Genomic DNA, 23654 nt, shown 5'->3' with positions numbered 1-23654 from the left:
GGTAGTAGAAGTCACCTCACTGAGGCTTTCAAGTGATGTCAGTCTAAGGATTTAACCCCTCACACGTTGTCATGGTTTAAGCTTTCCACAAAGTGAGAAGAAACCTGCTTCTCTTTGCTGCCGTGTAATTAATAGCCGTATGTTCTTGCAATGAATGAAGGTTTGTCATCTCTGTGATCCTTCAAGTTAGTGTAAGTTAATGGAAAATGTGTCAGAGAAAGGAGAACATTTATGCCCTCAGGCCTTTCTAGAAGTCAGGGTATAGCTGTTCCTTAGAAGTGTGTGTTTGTGCTTTTAGGCATGCAGCCTTGGCCTTACTTCAGAAGAGGGCATCTCAGGCTACACCAGCAATCCACCTCTCGTTCAGCAGAGTGTCTGTTCTGGTGACAAGTTCCCCACCTTGCTCGAGGCACTGTTACTAAGGGCTGCTTTCTTACAGCTTGCCTTGAAATGATACCCCATGTCAACTTGCTCTAGCTCGAAAGCCACACAACTATGCTCCCTGATCAACTATGCCAACCCATGAATGGGGTACTATGTACATAGTGCTTCGCCATTGCATCAGGCACTTGAATTGAGGATGTCATCTCAGACTTTTATAGCTACCTGCTCTGTAACCTGACAGAAATTGAGCAAAGCTCCCTCTGAGCTTTGTCACCAGAGCCAAAAGAGCATGCTTTATGTAGCTTTGCTTACTCAGGTCACAAGAGGACCAGATTTTTGTGACCAGCTAGTGGCTAAGCCCCATGCCTAATCAGAGCGTTTTAACTGGCGTTTACCAGCGCCTGGGATTTTCAAAGATTCTCTGTTTGTCCCAGCTTTTTTTTCCAATGCTGGAGATAATGTGTAGCTCTACAGGATGATTTCCCCTGGCTTTATGACTTTATTTGCAGCTATATGACGTGGGCAGGAAAATCCTTGGTAAAAGGGAGCACAGGATTCTTGTGAGCCTGTGGGTGTTGCTCTCCACACACATCAGAATGACCAGGACGGGGCTTTCCCCATTAAGGAAAGCACATGCACTTCCTAGGGCAGCTGAAGCGACATTTTGCTGGACCAGCATGCCAGGTGCATTTCTAGGCAGCTCCGTGGACAGGCGCGTGCCCTGCAGACAGGTAGATCAGTCTCTGCAACACGGATGCTTTTTCAGTGTGCTGCTGAGACTGAATCCCCACACATTCCTTCCTGCCTCCTGACCTATGGCTCCGCAGCTCCATGGAGCCCATCAACAAAACTTGACATTCGGGCAGTCTAGAGCTCAGTTGTCTTCCATTGTGATTGCGGGATCACACACATCATGGGCACTTTCTCCCAGCCCTTCCTGAGACAGCACTAAACAAACTCTTTGCTATAAACAAAGAAGCAGGGGGGCTGGAAAAAGGGGCGCGTGTCCCGCCTTCTCACCTCCTTCCCTCCAGTTTGTCCCTCCGAATCTCAAACCTAACTCTTTGCAGCCCCATCTACCTACCTACAGCTGCTGATCTGATGGATAAGAAATAGGTGTTTACAGTGTTTGCAATCCACGCAGTGGCTGTCCAAATGTGGAAGAGGGCTGGATTCAAACTACAGGTCCAGGCAGTCTAGAAACCTGAAGGAATTTGGACCAAGACCCAAGTGCTGTAGCTCAGTCTCACCTTTGATAGACTGACACTGGGAGATTCCCTGTCAGAGACAGTCTAGTCACAGAAGTCAGTATGGGCATGTAGGATGATGCTAAGCTTGCCAACCAACAGAGGTTGTTTTTGTTTGGAAACAGAGCAAACGTATTCTGATTTCACAAAGTAAGAACAAAGTCTCTTTAAGCATGTCAGTGAGAGGTGCATATCTGGTGAAATGAGGATATTGGCATGGCATTATTTGGATAGGAGTGTCAGGGCAAAAGTCTTTCACTTTGAATAATCCTCCCTGATATTTACTTGTGCATCCAAACAGGAAAATCCTATTTTGAAATCGGTGCCTTCACCTATAGGATAAATTTTAAATAACTAGTTCCCAAACCTCTGTGTGTCCCACTTTCTCCACCAAACCCCCCCACAAACAAACCCCCAAACCAGTGAAATAAAAAATAACAACTCTGCATTCTCATTGCCCCACAATGCCACCACTGGAAATTCAGCCATTTGTTCACATGGTATGTATCCGTAGTCTGGCGGGGGTGGGAAAGATTCTCCCTGTTCTTTATCAAAGGCCCTTGTTTTACCCTTTCCTTTTGAAAAGAAGAATGAGCAAAACAAATGCTTTTTATGACTGTGTGTTTTTTTTCCCCATTTTGTTTTGTTTTTGTGTTAAGAATGCTTTAACCACCAGCTGTGGGCTCCCCCTAGAGAGTCCAAAATCCCTTAGAGCACCTTGCAAAAATAAAAAATTTCCTCAAACACTACTGAAAACAGCCCCTCCCAGACTGCATGTATGCTCCCTTTTGCCTCCCATGATCTCTTGATATTTGTGCTATAGCAGATTTATCCCTCTTTCTATCTCTCTTTCTCTGTTGTGGTTTTTTTTTTTTAATTTCAGTGTTGATGCAAATCCCCTATTGTATTCCCCCTCTGTTCTAATCCGGTTTCCATATTCTCTGTGATGTCTTTCCTTATCTTCATTTCCTCATTTCCTTCCTCTGCTTTCCATCAGCCTCCAAAAAAGATTTGGGATTATACTCCTGGAGATTGCTCTATCCTTACTAGAGAGGATAGAAAGGTAATTGTGTCTCACGTGCGTTGTACTACAGCATCTAGCGCGTATGTATGTGATTTTTTTTTTTTTTGTAGCACTGCTTGGGTTTTGTGTGCTTGTGAGTGATTTTTTAATTGGGTTTGAGCTCATTAGCCTAACAATTAAGTAGCTAGCAAATTGATTTAATAAACAATTCTGAAAGCATAATCAGCCATAATTTAGAGTGGTGGTTTTGCTATCTTGACTTGCAATGATAATTATACTAACAGCATATTGCATATTGTTACAGTATTTTATTTTTTTTTTACAGGTGGGTTTTATAACTTTATGGTTTGTAGAATTAGATTCTAGCAGGCCTGTGCATCTCTTAATTTTGAATGTTAAATGCCTAAAACTATTTCCTCTGTAATGATTGAAACATGATTAATTACTAGTGAATTTCTGTGTATTGTCCATACCATCTTTGTCTTTTTTCAATTAAAAAGGCTCGCTTTTTTTTTTTTCAGAATTAACATTCCTTTGGTTTCCCCTAACCCTAAGCATTATTTTCCCATTCTTCTTCTCCTTCTTTAACCAGACTGATCTAGAAAAAGACCTCTACCTCTACCAGACTGAGTTAGAGGCAGATTTAGAAAAAATGGAGAAGCTTTATAAAGCGCCACATAAAAAGCCACAGAAGGTATTTCCTATTCTTTTCATGCTGCCAATCCCTGTTTCCAAACTCTCTGCTCTAATCTATTCACTGCTGGATGATTATTAAATGAGGTTGGGATAAATAATGGTTCTGACCGTTCTGACTGCATGGCTTGCTGTGTCGCTGTCAGAAATAATAGAATGTGATGCTGAGAATCCGGCTTGAAATCCATTTCAGATACAGCGATTTCCTCTCTCCCCCATTCCCTTTCAGCTGCCCCCCACCCCCGTCCCCCTTTAGGGTTTTGAGTTCAGTGTCTGCAAAAAAACCCTCTCTATTTTTCACATGAATAGGCAGCAGCAATCAGCTTAAAATTCTTGGTTGGTGTCACGTCATCATCTCGTGCCTTTCAAGCGTGTTGCCATCTACGCTCCCTTCATACAAGCCCTGCTCTCCGCTAGGAGCTCACGCCTACCCAAGATTTGGATATTCCCAAGAGATTTTACACAATTTTCCTTATGCTGCACCTTGCCATGGCCTTCTAGGGCAGGTCAGCTGCTGCTGCTGTTTTCAGGGTCTGCAGGACCCCAACCGTGAAATGATAGATTAATTTGGTAACACGCCATTTTTTCTATTTTTTTCTGTTGTTGTTGATATTTTTTGAAGCTGCGGCATTTCACCAGGACTTGAAAGAGCTGCTTTTTCAAAGCCAAGATTTGCTTTTTCCTCGTGCATAGGAATCCTCAGATAGATAAGGGGACACCAAATAGAGCATTTATTCTAAAATTGCCTTCAATTTTTTAAATAATGTGCCTAGGAAGTGTTAGATGGATTTAAAGCAAGCGGATAAGAACTGGCTTTTGCTATTGAACCTGTGCAGCTGGCATTGCTTCTCTTAAGTAAGGAAACTGAACTGAAACATTGCCTTTTCTTGTTAGTGCTTTGATATTTTTTTGAATGCTGAGGAATGTATTGTGCTGCAGAAATGTAATATACCTTTAAAGCAAAGGCGGGCAGTGACCGGTTGGGGGAAAAGCTTGGGGAAATAATTATGAGCATGTGTCTCCTGGTCGTGGCCCAGCTGGTTATCTCTTCTTGCTTTTGGCTTTATTCACAATGACTCATTTGCAGACAAAAGAATAGGCGCTCTGAAAAGGCATCGGCTGTGCTAAAAACCTGTCACTGCCCTGAAGGAACTCAGGAAAATTGTCGCTTTTCTGCAAAGACACTGACAGCTTAAATTGCATTTAGACTTAAACCTCAATGTCTCCTAAAGGCTAATATTCAAGCAATAGATGGAAAATTACTTAAGCAAGCCTTTTTGTTTCTCTTCACATGTAAGTGTGTATCAATGACTCCTTTGTTTGGACTTTTGCAGAATACAGCAGGTGTTACTCCTCTGGAAACTTCCACAGACCATTCTTCCTAGTAAGTTTTCCAATTGCTTTTTGATGTCTCTTTTACAATCTGAGGGCATGTCGGACAGGGTTTAGGGCATTGGAAATGGGTTGGCTTTATTTTTTGGTGATGGATATAGACAAATGCATGTACTAGGAGAATTATACATGTGCTTTATATGAGTCCAGGTACAATATCTGCTCTTTGATCTTGAATGAATTTTGAAGTGATTACATGGGTGATTGCATTGTCTAGATAAGAATTGCTGATTGTGCTAGGCAGTGACTTTAAAAAAAACCAAACCGACCTTTAACTCCATCTTGAAGAAGTTTGCAAATTGACTGTAACTTCATGCAAGTAACCTTATTGCGTGGAATAAACAAAGTTTGTTTCTGTTACACACGTATGATAGATTGGCTCCTGTTAGATATTCCCAGTTATGCGCACCAGATCAAAAGGATGCTATTGATGGAAGGCAAAAATTTTCCAGCTTCCAGGAAGGGAACGGGGTAGCAGTAACGATATTTCTCAAAGATCTAATATGGCATTGCTTTTCTGGAGGAATATATAATAAACAGTATACTCTGTCTAAATGAGTTGTAGATGGAGCTGGTTTGTTTTAAAAGAGGAACACAAAAAAACCCAAAACCCAGAGGAGGATGCTGAGCTGTGTTGAGTTTCTCGAGCCGTGGAGCCAGCTCCTACTGCGAACCTGCTGCTCCTTATAATTGGAGTGAGTGCTTAATGTTGTCCGTAGGCACAGTGATCCCCTCGGTGTGGATGGTTTGTTAGGAAAGGCATGTTCTTCTCCAGACACCCATTAATAGCACGTGTGTTCACCGCCCCTCTGGGGCTGCCTTAGAGGTCTCCTGTACTTCTTTCAACTCAGTTCCCTTCTGTCTGTGTTCATTCTGCTGGGAAACTCACACACTGCTGCATTTTGTTGGTTGCTCCTATGACTGTTTAGTTTTGTTGTGGTAGGGAGAGAGCAATAAAATAAATGGAAATCTCAGAAATTAGCATAAAAGAATAGCTTATATTTGCCAAAGTCTGGTAAGATTTCCACCCACAACAGCACTGTCTGTGCCCTTTCTGATGCCACCCAAAGCATGCAGGAGTGCCAGCATCTGAACCAGTGGAGGGGAAGCAACCTGGGTAGGCTGGGAATGGGACACAACAGCGAGGCCCAGTGGAGTCGCACATTCTTCCCTGCCCTGCCTTTAGAGAGCAGGGAGAGAAGATACCTGGAGTTTATTGTCTTTTTTGCAGTGTTGCTCTTCCCTCCGTTCACCTAATTCTGGTCTTGCAGACTGCCTTGGCCCCCACAGTACTGCTTGCTGGCCCTAATGAGGGAAGAGCAACTGGTAAAGGGACTCTGCCAAATGCCTCCTCTCTCTCCCCCAGGTGTATTCCCAAAGGAGGATAATTTCAACCCTTTGGTTTTAAACAACTAGGCTAAAATGCTTTTACCTTCCAGCTGAGGAACCTCAGGGCACTCATTATTCCCTGCAGGAACTGGCAAGGCTTCCTCGGGAACCTGACAAAGAGAAGCACTGGGATAACCCCCATAAGACACAACAGCTCTGTAGCTACGGGTCTGTTTGAGCATTGCCTAGGTTGAAAAAGCGTCAGTATTCTCTTTCTCTTTTGTGGTGCTTTTCACAAGCTTTTACTCCAGAAAGTAATTTATGGGACCGCATATGACCTGTTTTTCCTTGTCCGGAAAATAAAATCTTCTTTGTGATCCAGACATTGTGTAATTCCACCTCCATAGCCAGTCCTCTGATGTGTTTGAAAGCTTTCTCTTCACCCCGTAAGTACAGCGTCTGTCCAGAATAAACAGATGCATGTACAAATTTATCCGCAACAAGCAGGCGTAACCACAAGCGTTTCCACACTGACATAAATTTGAATCACTCCTGGATATCAGGATGTAAACCAGCTTTCAAAATGTTTCCATGAATTGGCAAATGCCCTGTTTTTTTTATTTTTTCAAACTTTCCAGCAGTCATGCTTTGGCCCCAGAATAGCTTTGTGTGAGACTGCATCTTATTCTGAAGAGCCTGGTTGAACACAAGAACTGGTATCACATGAGCATAGCTTTTAGGAAAACATTGTCTGCCTGATTGCTCAGCAAGTCTTTTGTACCTGGAAAGGCCATTTATACCATGGCATTGTGGTTAATTTTTTAGAGAGAAAACAGTGAAATCTAGAAATCAGATGGGGGGGCATACTGGTGCTTAGATTCATGACTGAGGAAAGGGATTTGTAAAAAATGTCCAGTCTTTAAAGGCCTAAGAAATCAAAATTATACTCATTTTAACAGCATTTTGTTTATATATCTGCATGGTAGACCTAGCATCCAGGATTTTTCATTCCCTTTAGTGAAAGCCTGAGGCAGAGCTGAGCAGAACTGTGCACATCTCGGAATTTCTTTGGCATTTAAAACAGTAGTGTCTGTAGCTCTGTACCATTGTTTCTCTGCATGGTCCCTCACTGATAGGCTTGAGAAATTGCTCTGGGAGTCTTGAACTATAGTGTTAACTGGGAGGCTGAACTGGTTGAGATGAACTCCTGAGCAGCTGTGCTTTGTAACCAGGGGACAGGCATGGCTAGTGTTTAAGGAGAGAGGACTGGGAGCTGGAAGATATTTGTGCTACTTCCAGCTAGCCACTGAATTTCTTTGTGTCTGCAAAGAAATCATGCATCTGCTCTGTGACTCTCTTGTCTCATCTGTAAAATAAAGGAGGAGTGCTTTCCTGCTGCCTGTTTTCTGGGGGACTGAGCTGGGAGAGTTCCCTCAGATGGAGAATGCTACGGTAGTGCCAAACCTAGAACATTATCGCAATGTATTCATAACCTCTTCATTCAGCACCAGGTCTTCATACACAGTCTATTCTGGGTTCACAAATGTGGTTTTCTCTTACTTTGCATGAAGCTCTCAGAAAACAGAAGTGACCCACTGGTGTCCCTCCCCCTTTTTTGTGTTTTCCAGCTCCACATATTCACCCAACTACCATGCAGTGAAGAGGGAGTCAGAACCAGCACTGGGGGACCCTGCTGGCTTGGAGAATGAAAGGCAGATTTACAAGAGTGTGCTGGAAGGTGGAGATATCCCGTTCCAGGGGCTGAGTGGTCTCAAGCGACCTTCTAGCTCTGCTTCCACAAAAGGTAGGTGGTCAGAGCGCTAACCTCTTCTCCATTCTGCACAGAGTGTCAAAAGCCAGGTGATACGGGGCAAACTGCTGCAGGGTTTAGAGGCCTATTCAAGCCCGTTGAGGTTTTCTCTGTTCTTCCTCTTTGCCATCCCCAGTTTTCCCTCCTTTTTTTTCTCAGCCCACACTGGCCAATGTTTTTCATGACCCCTTTATCTGATCCAGGTTCCTCTTCCCAACAGGGACCAGCTCCCTCCATCCAGCACCTCAGCCACACCCCACACCCTCATGTTCTTCCTCGAGGCTGCTCAGGCTGGCCTTGCTATCCATCCACTCCCACTGCCTTGCCATGCTAGAGCCCTTCCCCGCCTTTTCTGCTCTTTCTGCTGTGGTATCTCAGCAGGCCACACCATCTCCGCTGGCCTGGCTACCCTGGTGTAGCTGGCACCGTGTGCTCCGCAGCCTCCTGCCTGCGAGGGGTGTGCAGAGAATGCATGGGACACTGTGAACCAGCAATGCCCTGCAGGCTGTGAGACAGTGAGGCAGCAGAGACGGCTGCATCTCCTCCTCTTTCCTCCCCCCATCATGGGCTCTCTAGAAGATTAGGACAAGGAAGAGCCTGACTCCCATGAGGGAGTTCTATTGGGGAATGTATCTCTGAGCCAACTTCAACCTAAAAATGGCTTGAGATGGGGAGAGGACTGGGGAAGGAATGCGTTCGGTTTCTGAACTGTTCTCCCTAAAAATAGTACATCACACCAAAAAGGTCTCTCTCTGTCTCCGTCTTCCAGCTGTTTTTCAGCATTACATCAGGCCTGTAGGCCAGGGAGTCAAACTGGATCTGAACAAAAAAAATTCTGTTGAAACAGTTATAGTTCCCCAAACTGCAGTTGAACCTGAATGGTTATTTTGACATTTGAGTTTGAACTCAAATCAGAAGCAGACCTAAAAACTGCAGTCTAAGCTGAACCCAGACTGGATCTGACTTTAAAAAAAAAATAACGTCCTGATCTGACTCCTTGATTTTTAAAGCAAACATGGCCAACCACATTGTCTGAAGGGCACTCAGCTTATTCCTAGTATGGGGAATCTCTAAGCAGGCAGCTCTTAGGCAAGACCAGCTGATAAGGCCTGCTTGTGTTAGCACAGTCAGCCGCCGATTGTCTTCTCCCTCCCAGGAATAAACTGTTTGGCAAGCACTGTGGTGAGACCATAGTAGGTGTGATTACAGGCTTGGTATTAAGCCATTTTTGCAATGTTAGTGCCTCTGCATTCTCGCTGACACCCTGATCCTGCCCAGAGTTCAGCTGCCCTTTTTCACGGTGCCACAGCTTCCCTGGAAGCTGATGATGCTTAGCACTTTATAGGAGGGTACCTTCAAAGTGCTCCAGATCTGCTTCTGGCCAATCCTCTCATTTTAGAGATGTTAGCAGCACTTCACCTACTCCTGTAAGCGCGGCTTGTTGTGCAGTTTCTTCCTGCTTTTCTTTATGTTTTGGAACTTTGTTTCTTTAAAGTGCATTTTATGAAATCCAAGCATGTTCTTTCTCCTTTCTCAATAGCTTTCTAGCACTTAAGCTAACAGGTTGTATTTATTTTATTCTGCATGCTTTCCAGTGGATCGTAAAGGTGGGAATGCTCATATGACTGCACCCTCTTCAGTTAATAGCCGAACCTTTAACGCTAGTCATACCGGTATGTTAGGTCACGCATGTAAACATAAGAAGCCCTTATCAGCTGCAAAAGCCTGCATTACTGAAATCCTCCCTTCTAAATTCAAACCCAAACTAGCAGCTCCAGCTGCTCTTGTGCAGGACAAGAAGGGTATCTTGCTGTCTCATGAGAAAGCTCAAAGCTGCGAAAACCTTCGTAGCTCCATTGCCTTGTTCGATAATAAAAAAGCTTTCATGGTAGACATAGGGGAAAGCATAGAAAACATGTTGATGAAGTCGAAGCAGGAGTATGCCATCAAATCCGGCAGTACCATGAGCCTGCAGGAATATGGCACCAACTCTAGGAAAGGCTACCTGTTCCCTGCCTCCAGGAAGAGTGGGATGGAGTTTACAATGCTATATAAAGACATGCACCAGATCAACCGATCCAGGATCCATTTGGGCACAGTCTCCTCCTGCAGCGTGAAGGATATTGCATCTCAGTTTGAGAATGAAGCAAAGGACAGGATGGAGCACAGCCTTAGTCGAGAGGATTCAGAGCAGATCCCCAAGCACACTGTTTCCTCCCGTATCAGTGCCTTTGAGCAGCTGATCCAGAGATCCCGATCAATGCCCTCGCTTGACCTTTCCACTGGACAAACCAAATTCACCACTTCTCTCCAGTCTAAAACTTGTCTGAGTTCTGCTTACTCTGCAGAGTTTCTTCTGGATTTGCCAAAAGAACACCAAGAAGAGAAGGATGCTGCCAGCTTGGCAGATAGATCCTCCCGCTCCTGCAGCAACGTGGAGGACACAGCTTCAGATGTCAGTGATGCCATCCCTATGGACACACTTTCAGCTTGCACGGATGAGATAGATCTCCTCTCAAATGCATCCAATGATAGCGGCAGCAGCAGCAGCAACCTCAATGGGCCTCAGAAGCATAAAATCAACAGATGCAAAGGCGCATGCCCAGCTTCCTACACCAGGTTCACTACCATCCGAAGGCATGAGCAGCAGCAGGCCTCCAGGAACCCTGATCCCAAAGGAGATGTCTATGGGGACAGACACGTGCTCCCCAGAAACGTCTACCTAATGAGCCCGCTTCCCTTCCGATTGAAAAAGCCCTTCCAACACAAACCCTGCAGGACTCCACCCCCAGACTGCCCGGGAAGCCCGGCAGTGCCCAGCCCTGAGAACCCAGACGACCCCATACAGCTGCAGGGGAGCGTGGGAGACAAGAGTCACCACTCCCAGCACCAACTGTGCTCCAGAAGCAGGCCTCTAGCCCCCAGGCGCCTGTCTTCCTTTGACACTGTGGAGAGGCTTAGCTACTTCCCCACCATGGGATCTAACCAAGATAGCTTCATGGGCCGGGCTGACACTCCTGACTCCTTAAACAATGGGAACCCTGTTCCATATGCTCTCTGTCACAGCCTGGACACAAACAACAACCCGCAAAGTGAACTTGGGACGTACCTAGGAGGTGGCTTTTTGTGTTCTTTACCAGTGTCCCTTCATCTGTCTTCTTGCTTTCCTTTCTCCTGCCCTTTTCTTCCACAACCCTTGCATTTTTACTCCCCACCTTTGCATCCCCTGACTCTCTCTGTTTTTTCCCCCTAGTGTGTCTAATGTCCTTTGCGTGTCTTGCTGAGCATTTTTGTTCAGGACTTGTTAACAGCTGCACTTCTGAGAAACGATTTCCGCTGCCTTTCTAATCACATCGGGTTCAGTTTGTCTCTCAAGCAACTCCAGGGATGCAAGAATCTCAACATGAGATATTTCTAGTCCTGTATCATTCGCACACATGGGAATATAAAACAAACCCAGATTATTTGCTTTAAGGAGCAGTTTCTCAAGGTCTAGTTGTGTGTGTGCGTGCGTGTGTGTGTGTGTATTAAACTTTTCTCAACAGTAAAATGCCAAATCATGCTTTGATGGCAGCGAATCTTTTCTTCACAAAGTCTACTGTTATTTTCTCCCTGTTTTTGGATCTTTGTTCACAAGTACAGCCCAAAAGGGAAAAAAATGACAATGGATAAATTATCGACATCTGATTGGCAATTTGGTCAATGGCAATTGAGAATCCTTACTGTCATAATGGAAACAAATTGTTTAAAAATACCTATTTTTTTCCTTTCTGGTTATGCTAGATAAATCCATCTGTATTTTAACTTCCTTATGTTGTTTCGAAGTAGATTCAGAATCACCAAGGCATTTTGCACCAGTTGATTACATGGAAACCCCAGAAGAAATTATCCGCAGACGGCATGACGATAAAGAGGTAATGCCCTCCTTTATGGCCTAATAACAGTTGTAGCAGCTCCACATACAAGAAATGTAGCATTCAGCCTTCTATAAGAACAGCTTGTATGTCCTTGGCTATGTATATTGGAAGTTAAAGCAACAAGCTGGAACTAGTATGTTTTAATTTTAATACTACCTCTGCCACTGATTGAATGTATAATGTGTAGTCCAGTTCAGCTTTTGGTTAAAATGAACCTGATAGTTCTTATCAATTGCACAAAATGATATATGGGGGCTTTAAAGAATGTAAAAAGGTTGGAGATGTATGTGAGATGTGGTACAACACCCCAGTACTCATGGATAAAGATGAAATGGTTATTCTAGAAGTGAGTTAAGGTTTTATTGTTTTCCAAGCAAGCCACTTGAGTCGGTATTAATCAGACTGATGAGAACAGTATTTTTCTTGTGGGGATCCTCAGGTTTTAAACAGCAAATGTAAGATATTTTAAGCTATCAGAAAGTGTGAAGTTTCCCCCCCGTGCAAACTAGAATTCTTTATGGTGTCTCAAGTTATTGATGACAGAATTTAGCAATCCTTTTCAAAATGACTGGGCAACACTGGGACAAGCCAAAATAATAGGGAAGCCACATAGACTTTTCAGCACTGACTGTATTCAAGCTGAGTTAAAGAAGTTGTAAAGTGATTGCTTTCCAGGAAGCTGTTAATTTTCACTGCCTGGGGGGAGGGAAAAAAAAGTTATATTTTTAGTGTTAACTTTATGAGTTCAAATAATGTTTATGTGTGCTTTGAAACATGGTAAAACCTGCTCTTAATTCCTATATGAAAAATACACTTTTGCTGTCTTCTCCCGTGAAACAGTTAGTAATCCCCCCGCTTCCAAAATCCAGCACAAAAACTCATGTAAGAGCAAAACTCTGAATTCACTAAGACCTGTTGGCTTCAAATGAGTTAGCACAGAGCTGAACTCTTCAGCCTACAGTCAGCACCAAAAGGTGGAAGAATCCTTCTGCCCAGGTACTCAAGAATGCGCGTTTCCATTAGTGTGCCAGAGGCTTCAGAAGTTCAAAATAATTCTTTGGGCTTTATTTATTTTATGAAGAGTATTACATGAGCCCAAAGGAAGTACGGGAAAACCTGATACCTGAGGGTGGTTAGGCACTCTCCCAAGCTCCTTGCAAAGCTCAGGGGAGTTTGGTGCCTCGGAGCTTACCTGTGGGGCTGATTCAGGTCTCTTGGAAGTCAATGAGAGAAACGCCTTGTTGGTTGAAGGAGGTTTGGATCAGCCCTCTGCATTATCAGCAATCTTCTTAGAAGCTCCCAGGACCTGCCCAAAACTTAGAAAAACTCCTCGTTGACTTCCATCAGCTTTGGATCAGATCCTCTGTATGAGCTGGATTTCAGTTATGCCATAACGGTGATATACTTTCTGTGCTTGCAGAACGAAAGGGTATTGTGTAGTTAGTAGAATCAGTATTTTATGTTGAACTGTAAAATCCCAGCTATTTGCTGGGACCTCAGAAATTTTATTTAAGTCACATTTATGGCAGTTTTTGAATGCCTTTAACTAGATGATTTACTGCCCATTTTATGCAATTTTATGGCAGAAACTTTTAGAGGACCAGAGACGGCTTAAACGTGAGCAAGAAGAAGCTGATATTGCAGCTAGAAGGCACACAGGGGTTATTCCAACGCACCATCAGTTTATCACTAATGAGCGGTTTGGGGACCTCCTAAATGTAGACGATACAGCAAAGAGGAAATCTGGGTCAGAGGTCTGTTTTAGTTACCTCAGTCTGCTGCTTGACCCAAAGCAATATTTGCCTCTCACAATGTTGTGCTTTAAGCCGACATTACCTCTTCAGAGAATGTCGTTTGTTTGTTTTTTTTTTTCCCACCTTCCCCTTTCCCATTCTGGCTTCATTTAGATCTGCTTTGACTCTTGTGCCTGGTAACTTAATTGATATCTCTATACCAAGCTGCATATGTTAAAGCATGCCTGCTGAGGATTGCTGGTGCACACCTGTGATGCATGCCTTTAAATATCAGCTACTTTTAGTGAATAAAAGGCATTCTACATCTTTTGCATCATATTGCTACATTGTCTTCTTGTCTGTGCCTTACGCTTAGAAACTTCATGTCTTGTTGATCCTGGCCATGTGACTGTCTCATAGTTTTTTTTTCAGAAATGGATTGTTTCTTCTCCTCTTGAAAGATGCTTAATGTCCTTTAGAAACAATTGGAAAAAAGTCTCGGCATGTTTCACTGTGTATGACCTGGTCGGTCTTTCTGAAAGAGACAAAGGAGGAGGTAGACGGTTTTCTAATGCACTTCTCCAAGGCACTTCTCCCAAGAGCTGGATGCTAGTCCAGGTGTCCTGGCCAAATGCTTTTTCCTGCCTTAGGGATTGCTGCTGGGTCTCTGGACAGCAGCTCTGTTTCCCCAGAGGTGCTGCACTGCGGCGGTAGGTGAGGTAGTCACCATGTGGATGGAGTACATTTGTCTGCCTTTTATGCAGCTTAAAATGGTCTGGTGCCACATGAATGTGACTACTTCTTAATTTATGCTCTATTACCAAAATGACTTTAAAATTGTCTGAATATTGTGTGGCCATTAGAAAATCAGCCAAGTAAATCAAGCTTTAAAGCCTAGGCCTGCTGTCAGTGTCTTCTTTGGCTTTATAGCCACTGAAGACATTTTTTTAGACACATGCTTAATTTATTCATATTTCCTCCTCACCTTTGTCTCTTTCCTGCCAATTTATACAGAGTTCGTGGGTCACATTGCAGGATTCAGCAGGGCCAGGTAATAATCAATAAAAGCCACATCAAATAAAACCCTAGTGTTTTTTTCCCAGCTAGTAAATTTTGCTTTTCCATTCACATGTCAAGGGAAATTTGGTCCCGGAGCCCCAGTAACTGTAGTTACTGGAGCAGCTTTCATTCAACAGGTTTTGTCACACTTAAAAGTTTACTGCTGTTAAATCCATTTTCTGTAGAGCTCTTAATTACTGTTATACCAGAAGTTGGCACTTTTTGCCCTGGTGGGAGAGACCCATCCAGCATATTTGGACTGTAGTACCAGTTGCACACAAGCTTGTAGCAGAATGCCTGCATTCAATTTCTTCCCCAGACTAATGTTAGCTATAGAAGAGTTTGGGTGCTTTTCCTCAGAAGAGGGATGAAAACCTAATTATTATTTTAATGTGTTGATTTTTTTGATCTGTAGATGAGACCTGCTAGAGCCAAGTTTGACTTTAAAGCACAGACGCTAAAGTGAGTACAGCTTGTTACTACTGCCTTGAGTGTTCTTCCTCTGCTTTTTCCCCTAGGACGGAGCATTTACGAAGTGTCGTGCAATTGGATTCATATTTTGGGAGTGTCTTTCCAGCAGCTCAAAGCAAAGGTGTCCATAGTAAGGCAGGGAAAAGTAATATGAATCTTGCAGGTTGTAGCCTCTAAAGGGCCTTTAGGAAAATGCCTTCTTTCTCAGCACATCTGTATCCCATGTGATTTTTAGGGCAAACCCACATTCTTTACTGGAACAAGTGAGTGCTCTGCTCTGAGGATGGGTGGAGCCATGGGAGAGCACTCTGGCTGATGTTCCTCCTCGGACCTTGTAAGCAGGACAGCTGGGTGAGACCTTTCGGCAGCAGCTCTGTCACTGCCCTTGTGCTGGAGACGCAAGGGATTCCCCTGCATGACATCCCTGGTTGTGCTCCGATTTAGGAGCTGGAAGAACTGTGTTAGTAGCTCACTGTGTCAATCTGCCATACAGATGATCAGAAGAACATAGATATGCAGAACAGCAGCATCCTTTTCACTGTGCTAAGCATAGCCCAAAGTCAGCAAGGGTCTTAGATGCCTAGGTTTAAGCATGTAGGTGGGCCCTTGACTCAGGATTTTCCTGATTCAGGACCTATGAGGGTACGGAGTGGTCACTGCTCCCCTGGCATCTGTGGATACACCAGTGGATGTTTCTGGTGGCATTGTGCCCTGTTGTGGTCCATCAGGTGAATCACACAGCACTACTCGTTCTTTTTGGGGAACACTGCTGTGAAGAGGCGGCCTGGAAGGCCTTTCCCTCTGCATGAGCCTGGAGAAGCTCTCATTTTAACATTGCTAGGGAGGGAAGAAAGAAGAACAGAATTCAGTGAAGGACCTGCTGTTTTTCTTCTCAGGTGCTAATGTCCTGGGAATATTTTGTAACATGTTCTATAGGTGATGATTTGTAACGATTTATGCAGCATCTCCCCAGCACCTGTAACAAAACTGAGGCAGATGTAAGGTGTAACTGTTGTGTCCCTTGAGCAGAAGATAACAGGGTGCCAGACAAAAGTAGAAGAGAGCTTGTGAAAATCGTGTTAGGAAAAGCTGGTTTGGTTGTTTTCCTGTGGGGACCCAAGTAGTAGGTTTGTGAGCCTAACACAAGCTACCCACAGTGGGAGTTCCTCAAGCTGCAGACATTCATAATTTTAGCACCGAAGACTGTAGATTGAAATCCCAGTTGTTAGCCCAGGTGAGGCTGACCAGAAGTGTAACTATTGCAGGATCAACATTGGCATGTGAGGGGGTTCATCTAATCGGCAAACTAGCTTCCATTAAAATCATGTGTGTCTTTGGAAGGCAGTTGTGACATGACCTGTTTCAAAACAGGAATTGAGCACTGCTCACCATATCCAACATGGAAAGCAGTCAGTGGCATCTTTTGCTTGAGCTTGACCCCATTGCTGCTGGAGGGTGTGTGGTTAGTAGGACCCTCGTAGGCCAGCTTTTTTGACGGGATGCCCAAAGAGCAAGAGTCCCTGCACATCACGATATGAGCAGGGTAATTCTCAACATGTGGCCGTCACTTTGGGCAGAGCATGATTTGTATCAACAGGGCTGATGCAGCCCTTGGTACCTAGGGATTGCTGGACAGAAAAAGAACACGTCTGTTCTCCAGTGAAGTTCTGATGGAGTGCTTGTGTTGTTAACAGGGAACTTCCTCTGCAAAAAGGAGATATTGTTTACATTTACAAGCAGATTGACCAGAACTGGTATGAAGGTGAACACCATGGCAGAGTTGGCATCTTCCCACGATCATACATAGAGGTAGCTGCTTTCTTTGCAGGTGTTCTCTTTGCCCACTCCCTTTCTGCCAGTGACCAGTTTATGGGCTTTTTGTATGTGACTCATTTGATTCTGTTTGTTCATTCTAGCTCCTCCCACCAGCTGAGAAAGCTCAGCCCAAAAAGCCATCACCATTGCAAGTATTGGAATATGGAGATGCTGTTGCTAAGTTCAACTTTAATGGGGATACCCAAGTGGAAATGTCCTTCAGAAAGGTAGGGCTTTTGTTGTGTTGATGAATCGGATCCAGACAAATGCTGAAGTTTTTTAACACTAGTAACTTAAAATTTCCAAATGAAAGCTCCAATAAGATGAACTCCATATTCAGGGAAGGATTCCTTCTCATCACCCATGTTTTTACTCCATAGTCGTTATGTAGTGCATTGCAGTGAGAGCGTTGCAGGTAGGCTGAATCAAGAAGTGCCAATTGCTTCCTTAGGGCTAGCTGAGAAGATACTTTGAGCTCAAGTGCTGGAAGCCTGGCTCTGCAAGGCAAATTAGATATTCAGTGACGTGTCTCCAGTCTGATCCTCTCCAGTGGAGATGCACAGTCACATGAGAATGGTGATACAGAAAAAAAGGAAACTGGGTTCACCTTCCTTTGTACTACAAGCCAAATCATTGAGCACAGGCAAGCGAGATTCTGTGGTATTGAAGTGACTGGCTAGACCTGACTGCAGAGTGAAGGCATAGGAACGGGTTGTGTAATGGCTGTTCAGAGCAAAGTCAGCCATATTTAGATTAAGTAGCAGCATTTCTCCATCTCATCCAGCTTTCTGTTTTGATGCTTGGATTAGATCTTGTCTGTCTTCTCTTTCAATTGTACATGAAGGTGGGGCTTGCAGTTTATATTAAGGATCTGGAAGTCACATCATTTGTCAGCAAAACAGGAGAGAGCATAGCGAGACCTAGTTTAAACTGCAGACCTGTGCATACTCCCTGTATACTTCATACCCCTTGAGAGTCTCCTGGTCAGCCTGAAACTGCTGGGTTCCATTTTTTTTAACTGACTTTAGCAAGCAGGGTCTTGAAAATGTGGGCATAACTGAGTGAGCATAACTGAGTCTGCAGACAGCCCAAGTCAGCACCAGAAGATCTGCATTTCCTCCTTCTCTGAACTGAGAAATATCATTCCCACTGGGAGGTTAGGGTCAAGACCACATAACTGGGAAATAGGGGAGGCTGAGAGCAACTGTTTGTTTTAAGTCAGCTGCAGCGAGATTAAAAAAGTAATCTGCTTTGGAATGATGAAATATGTTAAAGTAAGGACTACATTACTATTCCTTCCCATAGGGTGAAAGGATCACGTTGATTCGACGAGTGGATGAGAATTGGTATGAAGGAAAAATACCTGGCACCAATCGCCAAGGCATCTTCCCTGTCACTTACGTGGAGGTGCTCAAACGGCCAGTGGTCAAGAATGCCATCGACTATCCTGACCCACCAATGTCCCTCTCCCCTAACCGCAGCATGACAGCTTCACCACAGGTATTTGGACTAGATGCAGCCAGTTGCAGCACTTTGCAGAACAGAGGGATGTTGCCGTTGCTGTGCAAGAAGCAATAGCTGAAAAAAGCTGTAGCTAAGACTAGTGTTTTGCGCAGTAAAAGCCATGAGCTCCCTGCAGTATGCTGCAACTGCAGGAAAAGGTGATGTTTCATTTACCAGAAAGGTTAATGAACCAGAAAGGTCATTTGGGGATTTGGAGACTCAGCTTTTCATCTCTGATCTGTAGCTTGAATTCAGGCCAGGTTGAAAGGGCTGCAGTTCACAGCCATCTGAATAAATTTCACCGCCAGAGACGGAATGAATTGGTGATCGAGCTCCTCCTGAGTGCGTGTTTACACTTTACAGACCTCCACTGTGATGAGTGAATTTTTTTATTATAACACATTATAGCGTCACAGGCTGTTACAGTCTGTAGGAGTCATTATGTTGATCCCGGTCAGCTTGAATCGAGCTGTATACTTACTCCTAAATGTTCCAGCTCACGACCAAGGTTTTGGGAGACAGGGTCAGGAGAGCGGCTTGTACTATTTGCAATTGGTGCTAAATGAACTCACGTTTTGAGAGCAGTCTGGGATCTTCCATGAATATTAGATTCACTATAAACCATACTGCAGTTCAAACCAGAAATCAAAATGGCAGCAGATAATTGTATGGGCACCCCAGAATGTTTGCCATGGAAAACATATCAGGGAGGCAGTGAGTCTCTAAATCCCTTTGTTTTGCTCTCATCCTGCAAATACTCATGCTTGAAGGTCAGCATACATGTCTGGGTTGCGGCCATGAGGTTCTGGCGCATCCCCTTCTCACCCACGGGACCAAAGCAAGGTCATTCTGAGGTCAAGACTGCAAGGAACAAAAGTGGAGAATTGGGATCGGGAGGAAGAGATATACGGTACAGGACTGATGGGAAGGGCTGCCATGGCTCATGCCTGGTGTCTGTCTGGGTCTTCCCTAAAAGGAGTGTTTTTATTCTTAGCCACTGTGTAAAGGGGAAAGACTTGTTGCTTCTTTGGGGTTCGCTGTCAAAGTGGATCTCAGCTGAGCTTTTCTCTTTGAGCTTGGCAGTCTCTCCATAGCTGTGGCCAGCCTGCTACCAGCTCTCTGCAAGCTTCTCCATTTGATGGAAGGGATTGTATCCACCCTTTTTTGGTTTCCTTTGCTATTCTTTTGATTCCTCCCCTAGTAAATCAATTCGCTCCCTTACTTTTTTGCCTAACTTGGCAGAGGACTGAGAAACGCTCTGATCAGTGCAAATGTAGCTGATCTCACTGATGTCGGTCGTGGTAATAGCTAAGGGCAGAACTCCATTGTGTGTTCTGCCTTTATAAACATAGGACCTACTTTAATCACCTAAAGACCAAATAGCCACAGCTAGCTTTTTTGATCTCTTTCTCCTCCACAGCTTCAGCATTGCAAGCTTCCTGAGGAGCAGGCATTGCTCACGCTAGAGTTGGATAAAGTCAAAATTCATTGCAGCAGTGAATTCTGACTGGGTCCACAGTGTGAGATGTTGGGGCCCCAGCTATTACTGCCAGGCCAGTCAAATGCTGCATACTGCCATCATGGATGGTGGCTTCAACTGATCCCTGAGCGACTTAGGGCATGTGGTATGAAGTCTAAGGTCTTCCACAAGATGTTTTGTGTCTGGGATCCTGGCAAAAACTGGAGAAGGGTATTAGCAGCACAGATACAGACTGGACTCTGTGGTTGGAGTAGCTGTGGACAGCACGTTCTCCAACACAGTGCACCTGTCTGTGGAAAACTTATGCACAGTGCTTGGTCGCAGATCTGCTCCTCTCCAAACTCGCTCTCTCTCCTTTTACTTTCGCTCGGTCGTTTTGTATTTTCCTTTATTATTTTTTTGTTCATTTCTTTCTTTTTCTCTCCTGCTTTTGTCTCCTTCAAGTCTCCCAGCTCTGAGCTGCTCCATACACCAACTCCTCCGCCTTTGCCTTTCGCACGCCGCGCCTTATCTCCAGAGGTGCAGGCGGTCACATCTGAGTGGATTGCTCTGACCGTGGGAGTGTCTCCTAGCACCACTCCTGCCATAACTCCTCCATTGCCTCCTCCGCCTGAAGCCTCCCTCTCTCACACTGACTATCTCTCGCCTTCTGCTGCAGCCAGCCCTTCCCCCACAGTCAGCCTCCACCATTCTCATCTCTCTGGCTCCTCGACTCCCAGGTCCATTAAATCCCCATTGCCCTCTTACTCATCCAGACCTCAGTACTCCGCTTGCAGTTTCTATCAGGTCGCTCCGCAAAGCGAAGAAAAGTTTGTTGGCTCCCCTTCTCCCAGCGTGAGCTACTCTAACTCCCCTCGCTGGGCAGTGGAGAGCCCCGAAAGCGTCCTCGCAGAGCAGTGTGACACCACTGGCAGCCAAGCCTGGCTCCAAAAGACTAGAGAGGGCAGCAGCAACCCCGAGCAGGGTGCTCATGCTGTTCCCAAGATCTCTGTCGAGCCCTGCCTGAAACCATCCCAACTAGACATGCGTGTGAGCCCAGAAAAGAGACCTGTGAGTTCCTCTGAGGACAACCAGTTGTGTCAGGAGCTAATGGCTATTGTGCAGGGAGGTAAAACAGAGAAAAGAGGCGTGAGGAAAGGTGATCTGGGAAAGTTTCAAAGCGGGGAAAAGAAGGTACTTCTCCTGCATGTGTGTGTGCTGCTCTGAATTCCTGATTTTAACTGGTGTGTTGAGGTTCGTGCTGCTCTGCTGGCCAGGCAGAGCCAGTGGCTGCCACATGTCATTTTGATGATCCTAAGACCTTCTTCCAGGGGTCACCCACCAGTGGCATTCACTGGATAACAGATCAAAAAGTTTTAGAAGAGGGCTCAGAAGCAGTGTAGTGAAAATTACTGTAGAATAGATAATAACACAGGACTGACTTAATTGGTCACGTCTAATGAGGTGATTGTCCCAGATAGTGGCTGTTACCAGATGTGTCAGATAAAAGTATCACACAGGCCTCATGCCCATATACCTCACTGTGTAGAATACAGGCAATTCCTTGCTATTCAGAGATTTTCCAGTGTGCAATGGATCGTCTTTTGTGATAGAATTTATTTGTTCCTCCTAAAGCCAAGGACTGAAAAGCCTTGTAAATGTCAGCCTGGCTCCTAGAATTGCAAAAGCTGTCCCCTGTTGATCCTGGAGCCTGTGGTTTAGTGAACCTTAGCCTGGGATGTGCATGACTAAGTCAGGGAGGCTTGATTGTTATCTACGCATTGAGTGGAATTTATTACCTTTGCATTTCCAAAATGATGTGAAAGGGTCTAGCCACAAATGAGAATTAGGCCTAGTGATATTTTTCCCCAAGAGCTTCTAGTTATATGTAGCTGTATGTTACAAGGAGAAGGAACGTAGGGCAACCTTCCAATAGCTTCTACAACATATCTTCTGCCCCCAATCTTGGTAGAGGAGATCTGCCTTACTTTGCAGCTCTTAGTTGACTTGGGGTCCATTGTGGGCTACAGCTAGCCAAAATACATTACAGCACCCCCATGCTACCTTGTGTAAGAGTGGAAGTTTGGACAGCTCAAAATCATAGCATGATAAATACTGTCTTGGATGCACTGCAATAGCCTCCATGACATACCCTATCTAGCCAACGTTAAATAATGAGGAATTAGGGTTTCTAAGATGACACATTTCACACTGGGAAATCTTATGGCAAATTGTTTGATTTCTGCTTGAATCATAACCAGAAGTGTATTGAAAGCTGTATAAAGACTGTGCTGTTTACGATCTGGATATATTTTTAGTAGCATTTTTTACAGGCATAACCTGCATGTTTAAAACAGAATGAGGTGGTCAGCTCAGACAAACCAACTGGAAACTGCACTTGCCCTTGCATGGAGTTACGTTTGCTGTGTGTGCATCAAATTTACTGGATAGTAGATGCTCTTATCACTAGCAGTGATTGTGATAAGAGAGTGTGTGCCAAGCTGACCAACTTTTCTTTTCTTCAAAAGACTGCAGACTCAAAAGCATTCTCTTCATCTGCTCCTCTCTCTTCCTCTGCCCTCTCTTCCTCTACTGTCACAACACAGCCACCTCCCAGACTTACACGCAGAGTCAATAAGCCACAGGTAATCATCTTTGCTGATTACTCTTCCATTACTTAGAATTGATTCCGTGTCACGTCATTGTTTTGTCATACGCTTGTTTAGCCATTCCTTGATTCCACAGGTGAGATATTTCTCCTGTCATTTCATTCAGAATTTTTATTTTTTAAAAAAATCATTTAAAATTACTTCCAGGCTATGCAGAAGGGCAGGTATGGGCAAAATCTTCAGCTGGTATAAATCTGCATAGCTCAAGTCTGGGTTTCTGCCAGTTTGTACCAGCTGAGGATCTGATTTTCTGTTCCGCCAAAGGATTAACCCAGGGCTTATTTAGTTCTGACCTTGAGTTCCTACAGCTTGACTGCATTATAAGGCAGTATCGGTGGTCTTGTTAGTGGGAACGATGTAGTGTGAGATACTTTGGTTCAGGTTTTGTTTAACCACCTGAGATGGGGATTCAGGGTTTGAGTGTCTCAGAGCTGGGGATAAGGCATCCACAACTTGGTATCCACAATATTAGGGACCTGTTCCAGCCTTCTCAGGTAGGATTCACAGGTTCTCAGCTCTGTTGGTGGGAGCTACAAACGTCTTTAAAGAGGAAAGCAGTAGGGTCTGTGCAGCATAACCGACTCGGCCTCAGCACACTGTGTGGCTGGGATGTCCAGGGTCAGGGAATGAGCAATGCTCACAGCTGCTGGTGTCTCGTCAGTCCTTCCAGGCAGCTTCCACAAGATGGCAACATTTGAAACAGAAAGCTCACAATTAGCAAAAACAGGACTGAGTTTGTAGTGATGGGTATTGGGGAAGCAATCTTTGCCTTGATCAGTGAACCAGGCAGGCTGCTCATGCAGGATGAGTATGGGAAGTAGTTGCCAATGTTACTTATTTTCTTGATCAGTTTACGAGAGCAAGATACAGCTTTAACCCTGAAATTTTCCTGTTACCTTTAGTCACCTTGTTTCCCTCTGATCGTGAGCTTGCATGACTTTTTACTGAACAACCACCTCCTGCTTCCCTTTCAGTTTCAATATCTGAGTCCAATAGGATACATATTCTGCTTCATGTTAAAAATCCACAAAAGTTTTCTGTGTTGGCCTTTGTCGTGGCTTCTGATCTGCTTGGTCCTGCTGGTGCTTGCACTGGGTGTATGCGATTCAAAAGAGCAGGAGCAAAGAGCCACATTTAGGGAAGGATGTT

General features: G+C 44.5%; 1 protein-coding gene across 17 annotated transcripts in view; it reads left to right on the top strand.

The window, feature by feature from the left end:
* SORBS1 (sorbin and SH3 domain containing 1) overlaps positions 1-23654 on the top strand; it is a 144254-nt gene that overhangs the window by 110556 nt on the left and 10044 nt on the right. For 13 of the 17 annotated variants that reach the window (XM_009322417.1, XM_009322418.1, XM_009322419.1 and 10 more), the window contains 12 exons: positions 2629-2694; positions 3248-3349; positions 4683-4732; positions 7698-7873; positions 11708-11793; positions 13383-13550; positions 15004-15050; positions 16754-16868; positions 16976-17101; positions 18180-18374; positions 20302-21030; positions 22365-22481. In XM_009322417.1, the coding sequence (XP_009320692.1) occupies positions 2629-2694; positions 3248-3349; positions 4683-4732; positions 7698-7873; positions 11708-11793; positions 13383-13550; positions 15004-15050; positions 16754-16868; positions 16976-17101; positions 18180-18374; positions 20302-21030; positions 22365-22481 (1977 nt within the window). The remainder of the gene's footprint in view (positions 1-2628; positions 2695-3247; positions 3350-4682; positions 4733-7697; positions 7874-11707; positions 11794-13382; positions 13551-15003; positions 15051-16753; positions 16869-16975; positions 17102-18179; positions 18375-20301; positions 21031-22364; positions 22482-23654) is intronic. The other 4 variants (XM_009322429.1, XM_009322426.1, XM_009322425.1 and 1 more) reach the window with 2 other exon arrangements.

Source organism: Pygoscelis adeliae, unplaced genomic scaffold (genome assembly GCF_000699105.1).
Source record: "Pygoscelis adeliae isolate BGI_AS28 unplaced genomic scaffold, ASM69910v1 Scaffold244, whole genome shotgun sequence".
NCBI lineage: Eukaryota > Metazoa > Chordata > Aves > Sphenisciformes > Spheniscidae > Pygoscelis > Pygoscelis adeliae.
This window is presented reverse-complemented; position numbering and strand designations above follow the sequence as displayed.